Genomic DNA, 19403 nt, shown 5'->3' with positions numbered 1-19403 from the left:
TTTCACAATAAATAGGCCCGGTCTAGTGCCTTTATCACTGCATTTCAAGTTTAATAGATCAGGCCTTTAGCCATGATCACTGGCTTGCGACCACAACCAACTTAGTCCTGCTGTATCAAGTATAAGCTTTGCCACACGCCAAAAAGTGCAATGCAAGAAGTCTTAAGTGGAAGCACACAAATTTGACTCAATAAAACCCTGCACTCAGGGAGACCGAGATGACAGTGAAGGCTAAGCTCCTCTCTCAAAACTACTCCAAAAACTCTTTTTTGTTCATCACATAAAGTAAAGTAACAGTTGCACTGTCAGGCCAGACCTAAACATACATGTCTAAAGTGGAGGGCGCTGGATCAGGGCCAGCTTTCGGGCAGTGGGACTGGTGAGGCCGCAGTGGGACTGGTGAGGCCACACTGGGCGCTGACTTGGGAAGGAAGGGGCACAAACCTCCAGGGAGGGAGCTGTGTTTAGCAATAATTTAAGATTTAAAAGCACCTGCTTCAGAGTTCCTTCTTACAGGCAGCAATAAAAAATATCAAGATAACTCTTGTGATTAATGTTCCTGCTACAGATCGAGATAGGAGTTCTAGTGGCAGTTTTTACTTGCCATAAAGTAGCACAGAGAATTAATATGCCCGCTGCAAAGATCTGTATTTTGTGTGGATAGCTGAGTCAATTAGTAAAGCCATCCTTTACAGGAGCTTTAACCCCTTCCATGTGCACGACGGCCGGTAGCGGTCGTACGCCACAATGCTCGTGCGCGCAGGACGGCTCGCGGCCGTCCTCGCACATGGCCCTTGAAATCCCTCAGGTGCGGGCCCCTGGGGGATTTATTTTTTCCTAGAACAGCTTCAGGAGCTGGGAAGTGCTTCCCCAGCTCCCGAGGCGGTTTCTTTGATTTCTGTGAAATAACGATCAGCACGCACGTCCTGCTGACATTTCATAGAAACCAAAACTGAAGTGAGCCACTAGGCTAATTTCAGTTTCACTATCTACGTGCTCAGGGTGCTATTTCAGCCCACTGAGTACGTAGAAAGACGGAAGAGGTATCATTGGAAAGGGGATAATCTCCACTTTCTAATGGTACCCCTCCCTACTGGATCTCTGCTTAGGGATCGCCCCAGGAGGAGGATCCCCAAGCAAGGATCCACCCACTAGACACAAGGGAGGGGGCGCGGCCCCTTGGGCAAGGGCGTTTGCTCCCCCCAATTATTCTTAGGCAAATTCTGTCTTTCTGCCTCCCATGGGGGGGGAGAAGCCCCCAATCTGCCACCATGGGGGGGGGGGGGGGGGGGGAAGCCCCCTAGATCCAGTATTTTTCCCTATTGCTATAGGGGTGGGGGCTGCCCAAGATCAGCTATGTCCCAGTAAAATGCCAAACTGTGTAAAAAATGTTGGTTTTCTGACAAAAGTCTGTGAGTCCCTGAAAGCTGGGAAGATGCTGATTTCAGCAACACAAACCCTTTGTTGATATCATTCACAGGGAGAGGGGGGGGGGGGGGAAATCAGACACTTTCTTATGCAGCACTTTCTTCCCATTCCCCCACCCAAAAAAATATCCGGCTGTATTATGGCTAATTTCTGGGTCTCCGCCAGGGGAATCAAAAAACCCGGGGTACCTTTAAAATCCCCATGATATTGGAAGAAAAGGACGCACATTTGGTGTGGATACCTTATGTGGTCAAAAGGTTGCAGAGGCCTAAGCGCGAAATACCCCAAATAGCCAAAAAAAAGGCTTAGCACGGGGGGGGGGGCCTAGCAGCGAAGGGGTTAAAATAAGTTAAATGTATGTGAGAGAGGGGTCATGGAGAGATGAGGGGCACTTTTGCAGGTGGTAATGAGGAAATCCGAGGAGGCAGAGGTCATGTATTGTCACACCCGGCGCAACCAGCCCTAGCTGGGACTGTAGTACATTTTCAGGTCTCGCCTACACAGCGCATGCACTATGCTGCAAGGCACACTATTCGTTGTCACTCATTTGCAATCTTTTGATTGCTTAGCTCCCGTAGCCTTATCTTTCTTTCTTGTGTTTGTTCCACCCTGGAGCATATACCAAGCATGTGTTCTTCTTAGTCTTTCTGCAATACAGTATCTTTTATTTTCTAATCATTTCAGTATTATTCCTAGACATGGAATGTGCTTTACTACTTTTAACAGAGGCAGACAGCTTCTTATTTATGTTGCTTATGTTCTGCTCTCTATTGACGCTTTAGTTACTCAAAACCATAACTGTAGGGGGGCCTGGCCAAATGCCGGAGAAGATGGCCACACACTAACATTGATCTAGCCCCACTCTGCTAAACCCTGATAAATCCGACACCAAATCTGTGCCTGTGAGCCACCACCTGACCCGTACTGGGGTAGTACACGTTGCTGTCCGAGATCACCCAGGAAGAGCAAACCAAATAGCAGCCCAGATCGCACTGAGACTCGCGGCCGGTTCTAATCGGCGAGCCGCTGGCTTGCTCGGCCGGAGTTAGCGACCCAGCGCGAGAGCGGAAGCAGCTGGATGGACTAGCGGCTGCCACGACATGCCTGTTGGTCTCCACTGGTCCACGGCCGCTGGTGAGATCTCGCGACTGGGACCCGGCCCGTGGTGAGGTGCGGCCCCTGTCTGAATTCGATCTGGTGTGGGGTCTGTCCTGGGGTTAAGGTGAAGCGCGAGAAAGAAAAGCGAAAGAGACAGTCAGTGGCCGCGTGGAGACACCAAGCAGAACTAAATGGCGGCTGCTCTGACTGGCGGACCAACTCGGCACTGACTCCATGGTGGGAGCAGCACATGTGGCAGCACTGTGTATAGCCAAAGGGTGCAGGCAGAGGAGCTCCCCGTATCCAGCAGTGAGGGAATGTCAACGCGCCCTGTCATCAGCCATAAAGACATTAAATTACTGGCTGCTCGCAGCGATCTTGTGTTGAGACCTGAAGACACTGTTGCTGCCTAAAGGGCCAAAGTGCTGGTGATGACTCGGGTGCGCCAAGAGGGGGTAGGCCGACAGGCCTGCGGGGACGGTTTCCTGAGCAGGCAGCAGTGACATCCCTAGGCCCCTCCCTGCAGATAGTGGTGGCCCAGCACCACCACTACAACCTGGGCCATGTCGGGGAGCAAAGGAGGACGTGGTCGCTCCAACCCAAGCTGGACAACTTCTCCTGGCACAAGAATCAGGAGGGAGCAAGTGCTCAACCTGACATGGTGCAGGAAACGCAGTAGGTGCCGGCGGAACAGAGCATCCCAAACCTATAAGACATACTAGAAGCGGTCACTGCAGTGCTTAAGTCACTCGAATCCTGCATAGACACGGTATCCACGGATATTTCCCTCATCTGTGCTGACCTTCGGAAAATGGATGACCGAGTGACAGAGGTGGAGGGGGTAACTCAGGGCCTAGCCACCAACACCAAGGCCCTGGAAAAACAAGTTTGTGAGCTGCAAACCACCAGCAAAGCCCTGGCAGACCAATTGGATCATTACGAGGGCAGGGCCAGAAGGAACAATGTCAGAATTCTGGGGGTTCCTGAAAGATCAGAGGGCCCCACTACTGATTTATTTGTGGAGGAGATAATCATTCAGAGTCTGGAGAGCACATCAAGTACCAGGTAGGAGACAAACACAGGAAACTGCCCAGGCCAATACTAGTACGCGTCTTTAACTTCCGAGACAGAGATGTGATTTTACAAACCGCATGCTGTGCCCTCACCTCTCAAATTTGAAAATAATATGGTCACATTCTTTCAAGACTTCTCTTTGAACGTGCAAAGGCAGCAAAGGAGCTTTCTCGAAGTCAAAAAGCCTTCAGAGACAAAGCCCGGACTTACACAATGCAGTTTCCTGCAAAACTCAGGGTGGAGGCAGAGGGTACAACGTGGTTCTTCACAGAGCCAGAGGCGGCCTGGGAGTGTCTTGACAGATGGCGGCGAGTAGGAGGCCCGGACAATCCTGACAGGCGCAGGAGACAAATGGGTAGAGACCAGAAACGGACTGCACCTGGCTATGAAGCAAAGGATCTCACTGATAAAGACCCATCGTTGGGTACATAGTCGGCTCCACTGCGAACTGTGACACTTGGGTAGCCTCCTCAAGGACCCCGAATTGTGCAGATACGCACTTCCTACAGTTACATAGATTGATCGAGCGGCCTGGCAGATTGGGACCGAGCCCCAATTGAAGTTACGGGAAGGTACCTGGTGAGGTGCGACGGGGCAGGAAGCCCTGCAGCAACAATGGCTGAGAATATGCACAATGAATTCATTCACACAGACTCCAGGCGACATGGTTAATTATTAACAATGGGGTTGGGAGGGCAGAACTAAGGGTTTACGTCTCCCCCAAAACAGGGAAGGGAGGGCAAGGAGCACTCTGCAATGTTGGGGTGGCGGGTAGTTCAAAGTCCGTCTTGCAGGGAGGTAGGGTGGCGAGGAGAAGTCTGCAAGTTCCTTAGTTTTTGTTACATACTTCTTGTGGGTTTCAGCATGCAGCTAACGTTTTTATACATATTCAGCTCTCCCGTGGGGATTGAGGACTGTACAGCTCACATGCACAGTAACCACTATAAACGCAGCTATGTCACAACCACCCGGAGGGACTGTCCTTGACAGTATTGCCCCAACACCTGAGAGACAAACGGCATTGGCCGACACTCCTGTGGTGGGAAGAGCAGAGACAGCATTTAATCTGCTCTCTTGAAATGTCAATGGGTTGGGGGATGAACTCAAAAGGGGGGTGGTGCTTCAATACATTAAGAGGCAGGCACTCAATATCGTCTTCTTGCAGGAAAACCATCTAGCTGGAAATACTTGCAAGGCACTCGACAGATGGGGATATAAATTAGTAGTGCACTCAGGTTTTACCACAGGGTCCAGAGGGGTGGGGATACTAATGCGAAAAAGCTTTCCATTTATTGTCACACACTCGCGCACTGACGAATATGGCCACTTCGCGGATTTATCGGGCCCCTGGGAGGGCAGGTGCATAAGTATCATGCTGGTAAACATACGTCCGGCACTACATAACGTGGCACTACCAGACATGAACAAGAGGAAATTGGACCTGCCAGAGGGTGAATTTGTGATTGGTGGGGACCTCAACATGACACAGAGTGAACAACTAGATAGATACCCACCCAATAACAATACGCGACCCAAGAACACTATGGCCGACTTTGACATCTCTGGGCTTGGCAGATGTATGGCGCGAGGCACAGACACAGCAATAAGCCGTTTACTCAGCAGTGCACAACAGCAGATCCCGAATCGACTATATCCTGACACTGGCAGACAAGACGCATTATTTCACAAAGATTAGGCATCTAGCTAGGGGCATTTCGGACCATACTCCCATACTGGCCCGATATGTGGTTGGTGCTGCCCCCATTCGTAGAACAATCTCGATCAATCCCTGGTGCCTTATAATCCTGTGTATTAAAACGAATCTTTTGAAAGCCACAGATCACTACTTTTCTGAAAAGGTGGGGTCGGTACTGTCATCTAGAGCCGTCTGGGAGACCTACAAGGCTGTGATAAAGGGTCAGGCCCTCTCCCTTGCAGTGAGACACAAGAAGGAAAAGTGCAAAAAACTAGAAGAATTGGAACGTGACATCCTAATTAGGGAGCAAACAGCCACACATACCCAAGACCGGGCAGCTGACCATATATTGGAGCTTAAGAGGCAGGAATATAGAGAGTTAACATCTGAGGCAGCTAGAGAAAAACACCTGGCACAACTACACAGAGCATACGAACTGGGAGATCTCGAAAGTAAACTGCTCGTATGGTTAGACAGGTGGGATACGGCTGACCGCTGGGTCACGGCGATATGTTGACGGGATGGAGTATGGAAGAGGGATCCGCAAGATATAGTAGAGGGCTTTGCATGACATAGTAGAGGGCTTTGCACATTATTTTACACAACTATATTCCCCCGTGACCTCAGCCACAATAGATGAGTCGAGGGAACTACTAGCCGACATACAGATCCCAGCACTAACCTCGGAAGACCAACAATCACTTGATGCAGACCTCACGACTGAGGAAGTAGCGGCGGCCATACTTTGCTTTCAAGCTGGGAAAGCCATGGAGACAAATGGCCTCCCAATAGAACTCCTCAAAATGACGGCCACAAAAGTGGCACCTCACCTGCTCAATATGCATCTTGAAAGCAAGCGAGAGGGAAAATTGCCCAGAGACCAACGCGTGACCTCCATAGTTGTGATTCACATGAAAGGAAAGCAGGCGGAGGAATTCGCCTCATACTGCCCCATATCTTTACTCAATGTAGAGGTCAAAATTCTGGCCAAAATATTAGCGACGCAGCTCCTCCCAGTTGTACCTAAACTTGTACACCCGGTTTTATGCTGAGCCAGAATAACGCACTAAGTCTATTCAGCGATTGAACAGGATGCTTGCTAGGAAAGACGCAATTCAGGAGGATGCGACCATACTGTCCTTGGACGCTCATATGCCCTTTGATACCGTAGAATGGCCCTACATGTTTGCGGTCTTGGAGCGTACGGGTCTGGGGAAAACCTATATTAAGTGGATCCAACTTTTATATGCAGAACCACTCGCACAAGTAGTGGTGAATGGGCAGATGTCAAATACTTTTGCTTGGCACCGAGGGACAAGACAGGGTTGCCCTTTGTCCCCAATCATATTCGTACTGATTCTCGAGCCTCTGGCAAGCTGGATACAAGGAGATCCTTTGATACGTGGGTCGAAGTGGGCAAATGGGTGAGAGGATAGAATTTCACTCTACGCTGACGACATTTTGCTGTATGTGGCGTCCCCTCGATCCTAAATTAACAGAGTCCTCCAGATCTTTTCCAACTTTGGGATATACCTGCTCAACGGACCCGCCCGGTCCTCCCGGAGGAATGAGAAGCAACTAGAGTGACCGACGGTTTTCACTATCTAGGAATATTTGTGACGGCTAATCCAAAACTTTTCCATGAACAAAATCTTAAAGCCCCCTTAACTCATCTACAAGGCGAGGTCCGACACTGGCGTACATTATCGCTATCCCCATTGGGGCGAGCGTCATCATACAAAATGATGGCCTACCAGTTTCCTATATGCCCTGAAAAATACGCCATACAGAGTCCCTGAAATGTATTTCAAATCGATAGATAGGGAAGTCAGAACACTACGCTGAGACAGGAAACTGCACCGCAACGCAGCCCTCAAGCTCGTTCAGAGACGGTATGACGGGGGATAGCCTTACCAGATATTGAAGTCCACTACTGGGCAGCCCACCTGTGGATTATTAATAAATGGATATACGGCGAGCAGCAGCAACCTGCATGTCACATGGATAAGTGGGTGATGAGGGATTCAGAGAGGGATTATACACGAAGCCGAATAAGCAGCAGCTCACCAGCCCAACGGCCCTCACAGTTGCCCTATGGCACACCATCATGAGAAAACTAGTCTGGCATAGCAAAGTGATGCTGCATCACCCTTGTGGTATGCGGAGATGTTGGGCAAGTTGAGCAGATATCAAGGGTTCGACAAATGGGATACTATTGGCCTATCAAAAGTAGGGGACCTTGTTAAAAGAAGTAAAATACTAGCATTTGTCGACTTATAACAAGAATATGGAGTTGTCTGCGGGGGAAGCATTCAGATACTTGCAAATAAGGCACGACTTGCAGGCGGCGCTCCGAGCGGAGGGTGAAATACTGGAGGCTTCACCTCTGGAGGACAGGTTGCTCGCGGAACACATGGATCGCAAGATAATATCACTTACCTATCAGAAGATAACCAACAACTCTCCTGACCTGTTGAGGTGCCTATACGAGTGCTGGCAAACGGATCTGGGGGACCTAGAGGAGGAGGACTGGTGCGATGTGCTAACCTCCCCGCAAGAAGTTGCCATATTGTCACGGTTGAGGCTAATCCAACTAAAGGTTTTCCACAGAACAAATATTCCATGTACATCACTGGTCAAGATAGGTAGAAGTAGCGATGCAGAGTGTAGAAGAAGATGTGTGGGGGGGGGGGGGGATTGGCACAATTTATCACACACTCTGGGAATGTCCGGTCATTCAGACATACTAGAGAACAGTAACTGCACGAGTGCATGGGGCGAGTGGCGGTACCCTGCCACAGTCACCCAAATTGTGGTTGCTCAATGTATGGGAGGCCACCGACATGACCCGCACGGATCAACTCTGGATTGCAATGGGTTTTATAGTCGCAAAACGAAACATTGCTCGTAGATTAGGTGTCCCCGAGCCGCCAACCCTAGTGGAGTGGGATATGGACTGGTGCATGTTCGCACAAATGGCACTTTACACGAACAGAGGGTGCCCCAACAAGTGGGATCGGGTATGGGGAAAATGGAACATACAAAGGGGCAACATTTGTGTCTCCCCCTCCGCTTCGGAAAGTGGCCCACAATGGTCAAGACATTCTGCAGATCCAACCGCTGATGAAAAGAGATGGGGGGAGATAGATTGAGTGGTGACCAACAGGAATGAGAGACAACGGTTTTGTATACTGTGAGCTGTAATGTCTCTATTGAAGCATGCTGTACTGACAATTTCAATAAGAGATTTTTTTTTAAGTTCATAATTTATTTATTTTTTTTCTTAAACACAATTGTACTACTCTATGCTACTACACTCAACTTACTTTTAGCCGCACTGCTGTACAACACGGCTAAAAGACATTAGCAAACCAATAGCTCTCGCATAGGTAAAACCCATTGGCTTTGCCAATGTTTGTTCATGACCAACGTTCTCCCATCTGTGCTGCTGTCAGAGAAAAACAAACATTGTAAATTATCCAGTTATCTATGACACCTTAACACCATTAAAATATCACCAAAATGATCAACCTCTGGCGGCAATACAGCTGCTGGGTCAGGCAGCTTGATAGAAAAAAAAAATTAAGAATCACAGCTGCATGGAGGTGGAAGAGTATTTTTTTTTTCTGTGGAAGCACAAAACTTCTGCCCAATCAACAAAACATGTACTCCTCGCTATCAGCATGTGAACGCAGTCAAAGACTCTCTCTACAGTACTCCTGAAACCTCTTCTTTAGGTTGATCAATTTTTTTTTTGTTTTATATAGCGCGAACTAGACCTGAGACATCGGGTATCAGAGCGCTTTACATGAGCACCAGTTTAGTTACATGAGGACACGTTCATTTTTGTTAGGCAGAGGGAGATTAGGTGATTCGCCCAGAATCACAGGATGTTGAGTGTCGTTGCCGAGACTCAAACCCGGTTCCCCAGCCTCGAGGTCGACCGCTCTAGCCGTAAGGCTACATCCTCTCCCCATTACAACATTACATTACCACTGGCAAGCCAGGCCTGAAAAAAGGCTTGATGATGCAGCTGTGTAACTTTGAACATGCACACAGGGAGCGTGCAATTTATTATTACTGATCTGAGATAGGTAAAAAAATAAAGTAAAGTGTTATTTGGCAGCAATTAATTAAAATATATAATATTTAAAAAAGTGGAGGGGGAAACAAAGGAGCAGATAGGGGTAGCGAGGTGGAGTATGGGAACTGAACCCAATAAGGGAGGGAGGAACAAGGAGTGGAAGTGGGGGATGCACACGAGGAAGAGAACAAAATCGGAGCAAAGGGCAAGAGCAAATGAGCACTGGGAGGGAACCGAAGCACATGGTCGAAAGTGAGCAACATGGAGCACTAGGGGGAGAGAAGGAGACGGATGAGGGGATTAACATGGAGCGAGACGGGAGGGGGGGAGACAGAAGTACGCCAGGGAGACAGCTGGAAAACACATGTACTCCTATCAAGTAAGAAGAAAAAAAGTCGCTAAACACCAGGAGTAGGACAAACAAGTTGGACAAGGCAAACCATAGAATAAGAAGTGAGCGACAATAAAGCCAACCAATGGCAAGCAATGTGCAGTCTTTAATCCCACTGTAAATTCATGGAAAAACTGACAATAGGTTTGTTTGCATGTTTGCAGGCTGCTGCGCTCGCTCTCAGAAATCCAAGTGGAACTCAGATAAAACAAAAATAATACAAAGGCACTCTAGCTCAAATATTTCACAACTTTGTGTTACAATAACTGAAGGCGTAGAGCATCAAATGCAGAACAAGGCTGCTTCAACGCAATGCCCGCCATGGAAGATGCAAGGAGAACCCTTTCTGTACCTCGTTAGGTAGTGCCGGGAAATTTTAAAGAAAATTGGTTCTCAAATACTAACAAAACTGTTTATTAGCTAGGTGTGTACTACCAGAGTGCGTGCTCCAAACCCAGAGGCCCTTCACAGAAAATGTGTCTTTTTATAAATCTGCTATTCTGGAGCTGGAGTGTGGCCAGTGGATCAGTTATTGCACTGAGTAGAGGGTCACGCAGGGGGATTTCTCTGGACCTTATTTTGTAGATGTACTGGGACTTTACATCACTGCGCTTAAAGGACAAATTAAAATTCTAAACTATATTCTCTACAGAAATCAAGAGTCAGCAGAGAATCAGGTCACAAGATATGTCTGGAACTGGTTCTGAGGTTTTAGTTAGTGCCGTAATGTTTACTTAATTTTTAAAGTAATTCCAGGTACTGAGAGTTGCTAGAGTACAGACATGTATGCATAATTGTGCAGATCTTCATTGGTAGATTATGAAATGGTGTTAGATTTCTCAAAGATACAGGGCTTAGCTATCCAGGTTTCTGAAGGAACTACCCAGTCACAGAGACAGGTTCAAGATTAGGGTCATTCAAATAGCACAGATTTTGGTCAAAATGGAACCAATACTGCCAGCAAGGTAGAAAGGTTATATATGTTTGAGCTGTAACAAATAAAACTAATTTGAATACAAGTGCTCAAATAATTGTACTCAGTAGACAAGAAATTCTGGCAAATGCATTTAATAGTTTATACCTCTTAACTTAAAAGCCTTGTTACATAGTATTACACAAGGTCGAAGCTGTGAACGGACTTAAGCGGCCAAGGTAAGCGGTGGGATTCAGGAAAGTACTGTGGATGTGACCCAACTTTAAGAGATAAGAATTCTAAAAAATTAAAAGTCAAACAACTGCACTTTCAATCAAAAAGCAGAAGTCGAAACTAGCTGCTTCCAAACTATTTACTCAAAATGATTCGCACCATTACCAACACATCCTACGACTGTAGGTAACAGGTGTCCTAAGCAGGGCGGTTGCTGCGGTTTATGATCACGCAACAATCCCTTCAGGTGGACACAAAACTAAGCATCATCATTGTAGAGTTGAAAATAGAGCCCATGACGCTCAGATTGATAATACACAAAGACTGCAATGTAACCATTAAAACAGAGAGGGGGGCTGTGGGTGGAAGCCCTGCGTGCATGTAAGAGAGGTATATCTTCCTATCGTCAATTGCTGAGCCCTGTCTCTCAGAAATGATCATAGACACCTTAGTGAAGTATCAGAAGTCCACTGAATTAACTTGCCATATAGGATTACTCACGGTATAAAACTTAAGTGAAGTTAACTATAGCAAAGGCTGCCGGCTTTCATTAATCCACAGTTTTCACCATATGAAGGAGCAGGTTGCTTTGGTTCTATGAAAACTGTGGTAAAAAAAATAAGACTTGGTTGCTGATTTTGCTATACTATTCAACACTCTTTTGGTCCGGTGATTAAGGTTAGTTTGAAAAAGGGCCTACATCTTCTTTGAATAAGGTATGGTGGAACTCCCCTTTCGGCACCCCTTTTACTTGCGATTTGGAATGAATTGCTATACTGCCACTGTCAGCCTCAAAAGCAGATGTAACTCACCATGTTATTTGGACACAAAGCCCGATACTGCACCAGGAAGAACGGTTTCACATATTGAGCCTTAGGAGAATACAGGCATCAATAGCAGAAGACTTATTGCCACAGGCTACAACAAAACCGGAACACAAGACTATACAAAATTCAGAAGCCAAATTTAGGAAGCTTATTTGTATAATACAAGATATAATGTTGATTTACATTACAAAAATAAATGCACCTTTAAAGTACACTGATTCCCAATTGTACCATAAAAGAGATTAGATGTACAATAATTAGCACACGTTTGACGCAGCTTACATATTTTGAAAGCAGTCCTGTCAAGTACCACGCATCAGGCATTAGACTAACGCATTTCAGTGTGGTGCTCCGCATCACTGCACTGAAATGCATTGTCACGCATAATGAACTGTCTCAGAGCTGTCATGGAAAGCGCACTGTAAACAGTGTGGCAGCTGGCGGTGAGCGTCATTGCTTGCACGGGCTGCTCCTGTAGGCTTGGGCACCTTCCTAGCAGCTCAGGTTCAGCCTCCGAGAGTGGCAGCCAGTGCTGCTACAATGTATCTTTTTTTTACTCCCGCGGTACGCGCAGTAGGGCTGAGTCACTAGACAGGCTGAGTGTTGTCATAGCACGGCCCAGTTTCAGTGAGTGACTGGCCGTAGCGCCGCAGGAGGACATGACTTCACGTCCTGCTTTCTGAGAGTGCAGGGAGGTATTAAATGTTGTGAGGACTCCCTCTGCTGCGGACTGGCCCATCTGCCTAGTCTCACTCACTGTTTGCAGGCGGCCAGGCTACCAAGGTGCTGCTCGGCCCCGCAGCACACTGCTGTTCGAACCAATCACTCAGACCTGCCCTGTCCAGCCAATCCGCCCGCGCTGTGGGGCGGAAGCCCAGGAGCTAAATGGTCAATCCGCCCGCCGGCAGCCCGGGCCAGCCAACACGAGGCAACATGCAGTCAAGAGACCGCAGTGAGAGGCTGAGGGCCAGTCGTCACTGGTGCAGAGTCACGCTGCCTTAGCCTGGGGGAACAGAGTGCGAAGACAAACACTGTAAGTTAACCAGCCACTCACTAGCTGTCAGTCACAATAACACAAAAAAGTATATATATTTTCAGGGGAGCGTGTGATGTAATTATTCTAGTACTGCTGCAGCAAGCGGTGCATTCATTATGGCTTCCATGAGACCGAACACCCTGGACAGCAGCAGTCTGGTGCAGCTCCCCGGGGCAGGTACCGGCAGAATTCAGTGGTGCACAGTCAGGAGTGGGGGCGGAGTAGAGCATGATTGCAGGGGTTATTCTCAGCCAGGGATACAGCAAAGGGAAAAGAGGAGTTGTGGCTGTGGGATCATTTAATTTTGGTGCTTACGTGCGAGAGATGCACTACAGAGCAACCAGGGCATGGCAAGTTTGCAGAGAGCCGCGCGAGTCCTCAGCAGCTGCAGGCAGGACAGCTAGGAGCGTGTGGTATCCAGTGGGCACAAGAAAGCGGTTTGAGGACACAAGCATGTTCTCTAGCAAAGCAGCAGACACCGCAGCTGGTTCAGGCATAGGAGCTTCCTGGGAGTTCTCTAATGATGCCATTCTGGCCTGTAGCGCAGGTTACTGGCCCGGGCTAGTGGCAGTCTGGCACGTTTCTGCAAAATAGCTGGAATGTCTTAAAGGACCATATGTATTTTTCAGACTAGTCTTACAACCTGCTGCATGACACACACTGTTACAAGTAATCTGTTGAGTTCTACTTAGAACCCTCCAGCTAGACTGGATAGGTCCATCCCTGTGATGCACCAAAGTTCTAATGCTGGGTCATGGGTTCTGGGGTGGCAGTTGGGCAGTTGTCGTCCAGCTGCGTCTGTAGAAGGACTGCTCTAGTTGACTTACTTGCCTAATGAGGATTGGTAAAGTGGAAACTGCCTCTGTGTCTGCTGTGAGGCATCATAACAATCTTAGGTCATAGCACTGGCGGCACACCGGACCCAGCCATGGCTGTTGGACGCTCAGCTTTAGGGTTATTACTGCTTGTCAGAGACTCAGAAAGTGTATTTTTTAAATAATACAGCCTACATAGGCAGGCTATGTGTACCTCAGTCAGCCTCTTCCCCTGAGTCTGGTCCCGACCCCCTTAATCATGCCTTATTGTAATGTTATTTGCTTAGACTAGCCATGCAACTTACTCTCAGCCTCAGGTTAATATTAGCGGGTGGCTCTGTGCTATAATCAGCAAATTGATTTCTTATTAACTTGCACAATGTGTCTTTTTGAAAAAAATTACAGTCTACGGCTGAATTGTGTCCCCTAGCTATGTGTGTGCCCTTCCATTTCTGGTGCTTTCCGGCAACTTTAACATCTTCCTAGAGTTTGTTGTTGCTCAAATGGGTGTAATTTCTGATATTTACGTTCCCTCATCTTCACTGCTTGATTTTGTTCACAAGAAAGTGTCACTCAGTTGTTGAAATGTCACTCATAACTACACTGAAATTATGAAAATGTAACACAAAGCAATCTGAAACCTTAGCAGCTATGTGAAAGTGTTGAGCAAACATCCAACTAGCCTAATATTAAAATATCCATTGCCAAGCCTGCTACGTCGTTCCATCCGCTTGAAACATTAGCATAAACAAATAGGGAGATTGCATTAAACAGTCTCTGAAGTACTGAACATAAACATTTTAAATAACCCGTAAGTAACTATTATCAGCGGCCTGCTGTGAATAATTATATAAAAAGGTGCACTCGTCAGTCCATAAAAAACATAAATGGAATTAATAAGGAGAAAACGTGAAATTCGCTGTATAACTTAATGCGAGGAGCCTCGAGGTAAGGCGCAAAATTAAAGACATTTCCGAGTCAGTTGTAGAGCCTGTTCAACACCCCTACAGTCCATTTGAAGGAAACGCAATCTACACTCAGGTTCACTTTAGGAGTGAGGGGCTAGGATAGGCAGATGTTAGGAAGATAGATAGCCCCTGTGGCTCCTGCCCAACACGCAGATCCCATAGTGAACACTCGAACCCTTAATTACTTTACTACAGTTTTGTGTTCATGAAGCTGGCCCCAGAGATCCTGAAATGCCTTACCTCCGAGAAATTGACAGCCAGCGGGATGGTCCCTGCCACGTAACACCCAACCAGCATAGCCAGGGAGAGCAGGCTGATGGAGCTCAAGTCATCCATGGCTCCCCAGCTGTCACTGGCAGCAACACTGCCAGGCGCCAACACCTTGAATCAGCGTGTCAATACTGAACGTCCTTCTGTTTAGGGAAACACTGCAGACCATCAGCTTACACCGTGCTGGTCAAACCAGGAAATTCATAGATACGGCTGACTGGCAGCTCTCTGCAGGAAGACTCGCCACTCACCGCTCAGGTAACCACCTGGCGCTGCTGGCACTAATGGTCCGTAAATCCAGCCTAATGTCCGTAATCCCTTATTGAGCCTTCAACGGGAGACATTAATCGGTACTTTCCAATACTTCCGGGTCGCAAGGCAGCCAATCTCCTGGCTGAAGACATTCAGAGAGTCGTATAGAGGTAGGAGGGACTTGTGACGTATAAGACGAGCTATGGTTGGAGCATTGGCGCACCACTGACATGTTGGTAAGCTGCACGCACAGAATTTCGATGTTCTCATTGGCTGTAGATTCAGCACTTGCGCCTGTGCTACGCAGGTTAGGCGGGATTTCGCTGGCAGTGGGCAGAACTTGAAGACCAAGGACTGTCAGCGTGACGGGCCTAACAGGAGGTGCTTGCTACCTGTGCAGGCCTCGTTGCCGTCATCCACGGGCCTCACTGAGTGAACTGCGTAGTGTTGACTGTGCAGACCTTGCTGCTTTCATTCACGGTTCTGCGGGGGATGGGGAGGAGGTGACGTGGCTGCAGACTTAGCTGCGTTGTTGTTTTTGGGTGATCAGAGTCAGCAATAGTTTGAACCCGGACACAGACGTTGTTATGGTGTACCCACCGTTTACCACAGACAGGTGTCTTATAGCTGCCAAGTTTCCCATGTATGCTGATGTCCATGCGCGATGTGCTACACCAGTCCAGATATTTCTCTTAGAATACTTGGACTTGAAGTCTGGGCACAAGTCGAGGTTAACGCGGGTAGACGGTGTCGACCCACTAGACGTGCTGAATTATTTATTTATTTATTTTAAAGTTTTATATAGCGCTAGCTTGACCCGTAGGTATCGGAGCACTTTACATACATACTGTAAAGAAAAACAGACGGAAATTGCATTACATAGTAGGCAGGCAGTAAGGAAGCAAAACCAGGGATAAAAAAAATATAGCATGAAAGATAAGGTGGTTAACACAGTCCGGTCACCAACTATCCTTGGATGTCAAGAGAGAGGGGTGAACTCAGATATTAAAGTCTAGGTTAGTTGAAGTTGGTCAGGAAAGAATTTGTTAAGGAGATGGATGTTCAGGTCCCTTCGTTCCTGTGTAGGTTTCAGATACCGGGACACTTTCAGCAGCATCTGCACTTTGTATGTTTTCGTTCAGAGTAGCTATGTGCACGTGAGGGGGCCATTTTATCCACCCTCCGTTGGCTTCCCATAGAGGCAAGATCTAACCACAAGAGTGCCTGTATCACCCACAAAGCCTTGCACTCATCCTCCCCTCGCTACCTGGCGGATAAACTGAAACTCTCTGGTGGCTCCAGACCATCACGGAATGCAGAAAATGTATTGCTTGAACCTCCCACTTTCAAGAAGGAAAGATCGATGGCCCAATCCTTTTCAGGCAACGCGGTGAGAATTTGGAACTCACTTCCGCCTCAGCTCCGGACCACCACCTCTTCCCAGGCCTTCAAAACTGACCTCAAATCTCTCCTCCTTCAAAGACACTTCCAAATTTAATTCACGCCCTATATTTTCTGAAGGGAGTCCTTCCATTATAGGAAATTCTGTTCTCCATGCCTATAGAAGTGCCTTCCCAGTGTGTTTTGTGTTTTGAGTGTCTGCCATATATTGCAGTATTATACTTTTACTTGTATTAAGATCGCTTTTGTAACATGCACACATGTCACTTTCTCCTTTTGTAATGTATCGTATGCTACCTCTTGTATTTTGTTTGCTTTTGATACATGCACTACGGCCACCACTGCCTCATGTAACGTAACTTCTGTTTTAGTGTTCTGAGTGTCGGCCATTTATTGCAATTTTTTTTCCTTTTACCTCTACTTTGTATGCTCTTGTAACCTGCACACATCACTTTTTCCGTTTGTAACGTATTGTTCGCTACCTCTTGTATTTTGTTTGCCCTTGATACTTGCACAATTGTCACTATTGCCTCATGTAACGTACCGTTTGATTTTGTAACATGCTCAATTGTATTTTTGCTCCTTATGTATCATTACTGCTGCTATTGTGAAGGGCTCTGACACCTTCGGGTAAAGTCCGCGCTATATAAAAACGCATTAATTAAATAAATAAATAAACAGGTAGTTCAAAACAAAGTCTAAAGTTAAATGGCCGTTTGGCCTCCTTTTGTTTGGGTATCCTGGCTGGTAATTATTTGGAGCCTCACACCAAAATGCAATGGAGGGGAAACAAAGGCACACAGCTGATCATTTCCACAGGTACTTAAGCGAGGCATGCTTTTGTCTTTGTGCAGTCTCTGTATATAAAAGGTATACATGCACTAAAAGAATGCCAGATGTGTTGGTCTGTCCCAGTATTTACATAAATAACAATTTTTTTAAAACTACTTTGTTTTATTTCTTCTATAGTGCTACTCATCCCAATGCAGGGTGTCTGAGTGCTTTATATCACACATAAACATTGTACATTGACAATGATATTTGTGTAAATTCATGTACAGGATGTGTTACTTAAAGCATTGAGGGTTACAAGGTGTTTGAGTCATTTTTCCTTAAATGCTCACTGTGTTATATGAGAAGGATTACAGTTTGTAAACTGCAAATCACAAAAGGATCTTTGTGTTAAAAGCAGTAACCTACTTACCTAGCTACATAAAATACAAATCTGTCATCTGCATGTTACATGTTGTGCTTTGCAGGAGACATAGCCCTCTATGCAACTTTAATTCAAAACTGGGACTAGATAAAACACAGATCTCTCCAACAAATGCATTAACCTTCAGAGTTATCTAACCATTATTATTTTCTGAGATTTACTGGGCACACAAAGATCTCAGCAGCAGGTGCTTTACCCCATAGGATACTGTAAAATGGATATTGTGTGACCAATTAAACTGAACAGATTTTCTGCCACACTTCTTGCTGCCAATTTCTCTATGGCAGAGTTAAAAAAATATATAAGTTGAGGCCCAGATTTTGTGTCAGGGTTTCATCTTTTTGATACAGCCCCCACGCCAAATCTCACTTGTTAAATCTCATAATGCGCTCAATTATAGTCATGATAGAATTACCAAACATATGTCTGAGGTGTTAAGATCTGAGTCACTTCCTGTGAGGTCATGGGTTGTGATGTCACTTCCTGTGATGCCACATGCGGTATCACACGGCGTGATGTTTGCCATGACGTTACTTGCATAGTGCCTAACTTGGTTAGTCTCCCCACTATTTTGGGGGGGGGGACTTTTGGCCTGCTTGTAGTACTGTTAATAATGGAAAGAAAACAATACAGCAAGTCCCAGAATTAAAGGAAAACTTGAACTGGAGTAGCACATCACACATTAACCTGGAAAACTTGGGAGGACTGATCTGCCTTCTGCACATTGCTGAGTTACCTACATTTCTGTGGCTCAGACCCAGTCATTGACATACACGGGGAGGCTCTTGCGAGCACACTTGTTACATTTAGCTTTTAAAAACAAGGGATACTCTGTTTTGTGACATTGGCCCACCGTATACAAATTTGAAGGGGTCGAATACAATGTCATTTTATAATTGTATAGTGAGTGTAAGTGACCTCTGATGAGGCATTGTAGCACTTTTTGGGGGAGTAGCACTTACGCCGGAACCCAAGCTTAGTAGTTAGTAAATTAGTACACATTTTTTTCTTGTGCATTTGTTGTGTTAGGCTTTTGATTTCATGTGTGTTTAGTAGAGTTTGGAATAGGGATCGAGTGATAGGAATGGTATTGAAAAAAGGAAGTGAATTGAAATGAAAAAACATTTGTATAGCGCATGGCTACCCGGGAGCATCCCAGTGCTGGGCGATATTAGAGAAAAAAGTAGTAATTTTTTTTGTAATTAGTGGTCATGTGTCATTGTTCGCTATACGGCATGACTAAAAAGGAGCAGTGAATGTTTTAGAAAGGATGCTTGGGAATTCATAGTAGGCAGAGAGTTTTAGGATGAGACAGAGGGAGGAGGGATGAGAAAGACGGAAGGGATGTTTTTTGTTTTTAATAGCAAAATGTAAATAATTTACACATACGTGTGTGTGTGTATATATATGTGTGTGTGTGTATATATATATATATATATATATATATATATATACTGAAAAAACCCAAAGGTTACAGGGACATTATAGTTGAGTTCAGGTTTCACTTGTATAAACCCAGTAAAATTCAGCAGTTATAGTTAGCTGAGCTAACTATAACTATAACTTGCCCTCCGGCAATGCACTGCTTATGACCTCACATATTACATCACTCATGACAGGGTCAGTGACATCACTGATGATATCTCAAATGACATCACTGATGACATCATCACCCCCTTTCTCCACCACTCTGCAAAGCA

At 46.3% G+C, this 19403-nt stretch overlaps 1 protein-coding gene across 1 annotated transcript in view; it reads right to left on the bottom strand.

The window, feature by feature from the left end:
• The window catches only part of SLC39A9 (solute carrier family 39 member 9), a 184889-nt gene extending 169664 nt beyond the window's left edge, over positions 1 to 15225 (bottom strand). The window contains exon 1 of the mRNA XM_085627304.1: positions 14805 to 15225. Coding sequence (XP_085483430.1) covers positions 14805 to 14900 — 96 coding nt within the window. The 5' untranslated portion in view covers positions 14901 to 15225. The remainder of the gene's footprint in view (positions 1 to 14804) is intronic.
• Positions 15226 to 19403: the final 4178 nt, after the last annotated feature.

This window comes from Triturus cristatus, chromosome 9 (genome assembly GCF_964204655.1).
Source record: "Triturus cristatus chromosome 9, aTriCri1.1, whole genome shotgun sequence".
Lineage (NCBI taxonomy): Eukaryota > Metazoa > Chordata > Amphibia > Caudata > Salamandridae > Triturus > Triturus cristatus.
This window is presented reverse-complemented; position numbering and strand designations above follow the sequence as displayed.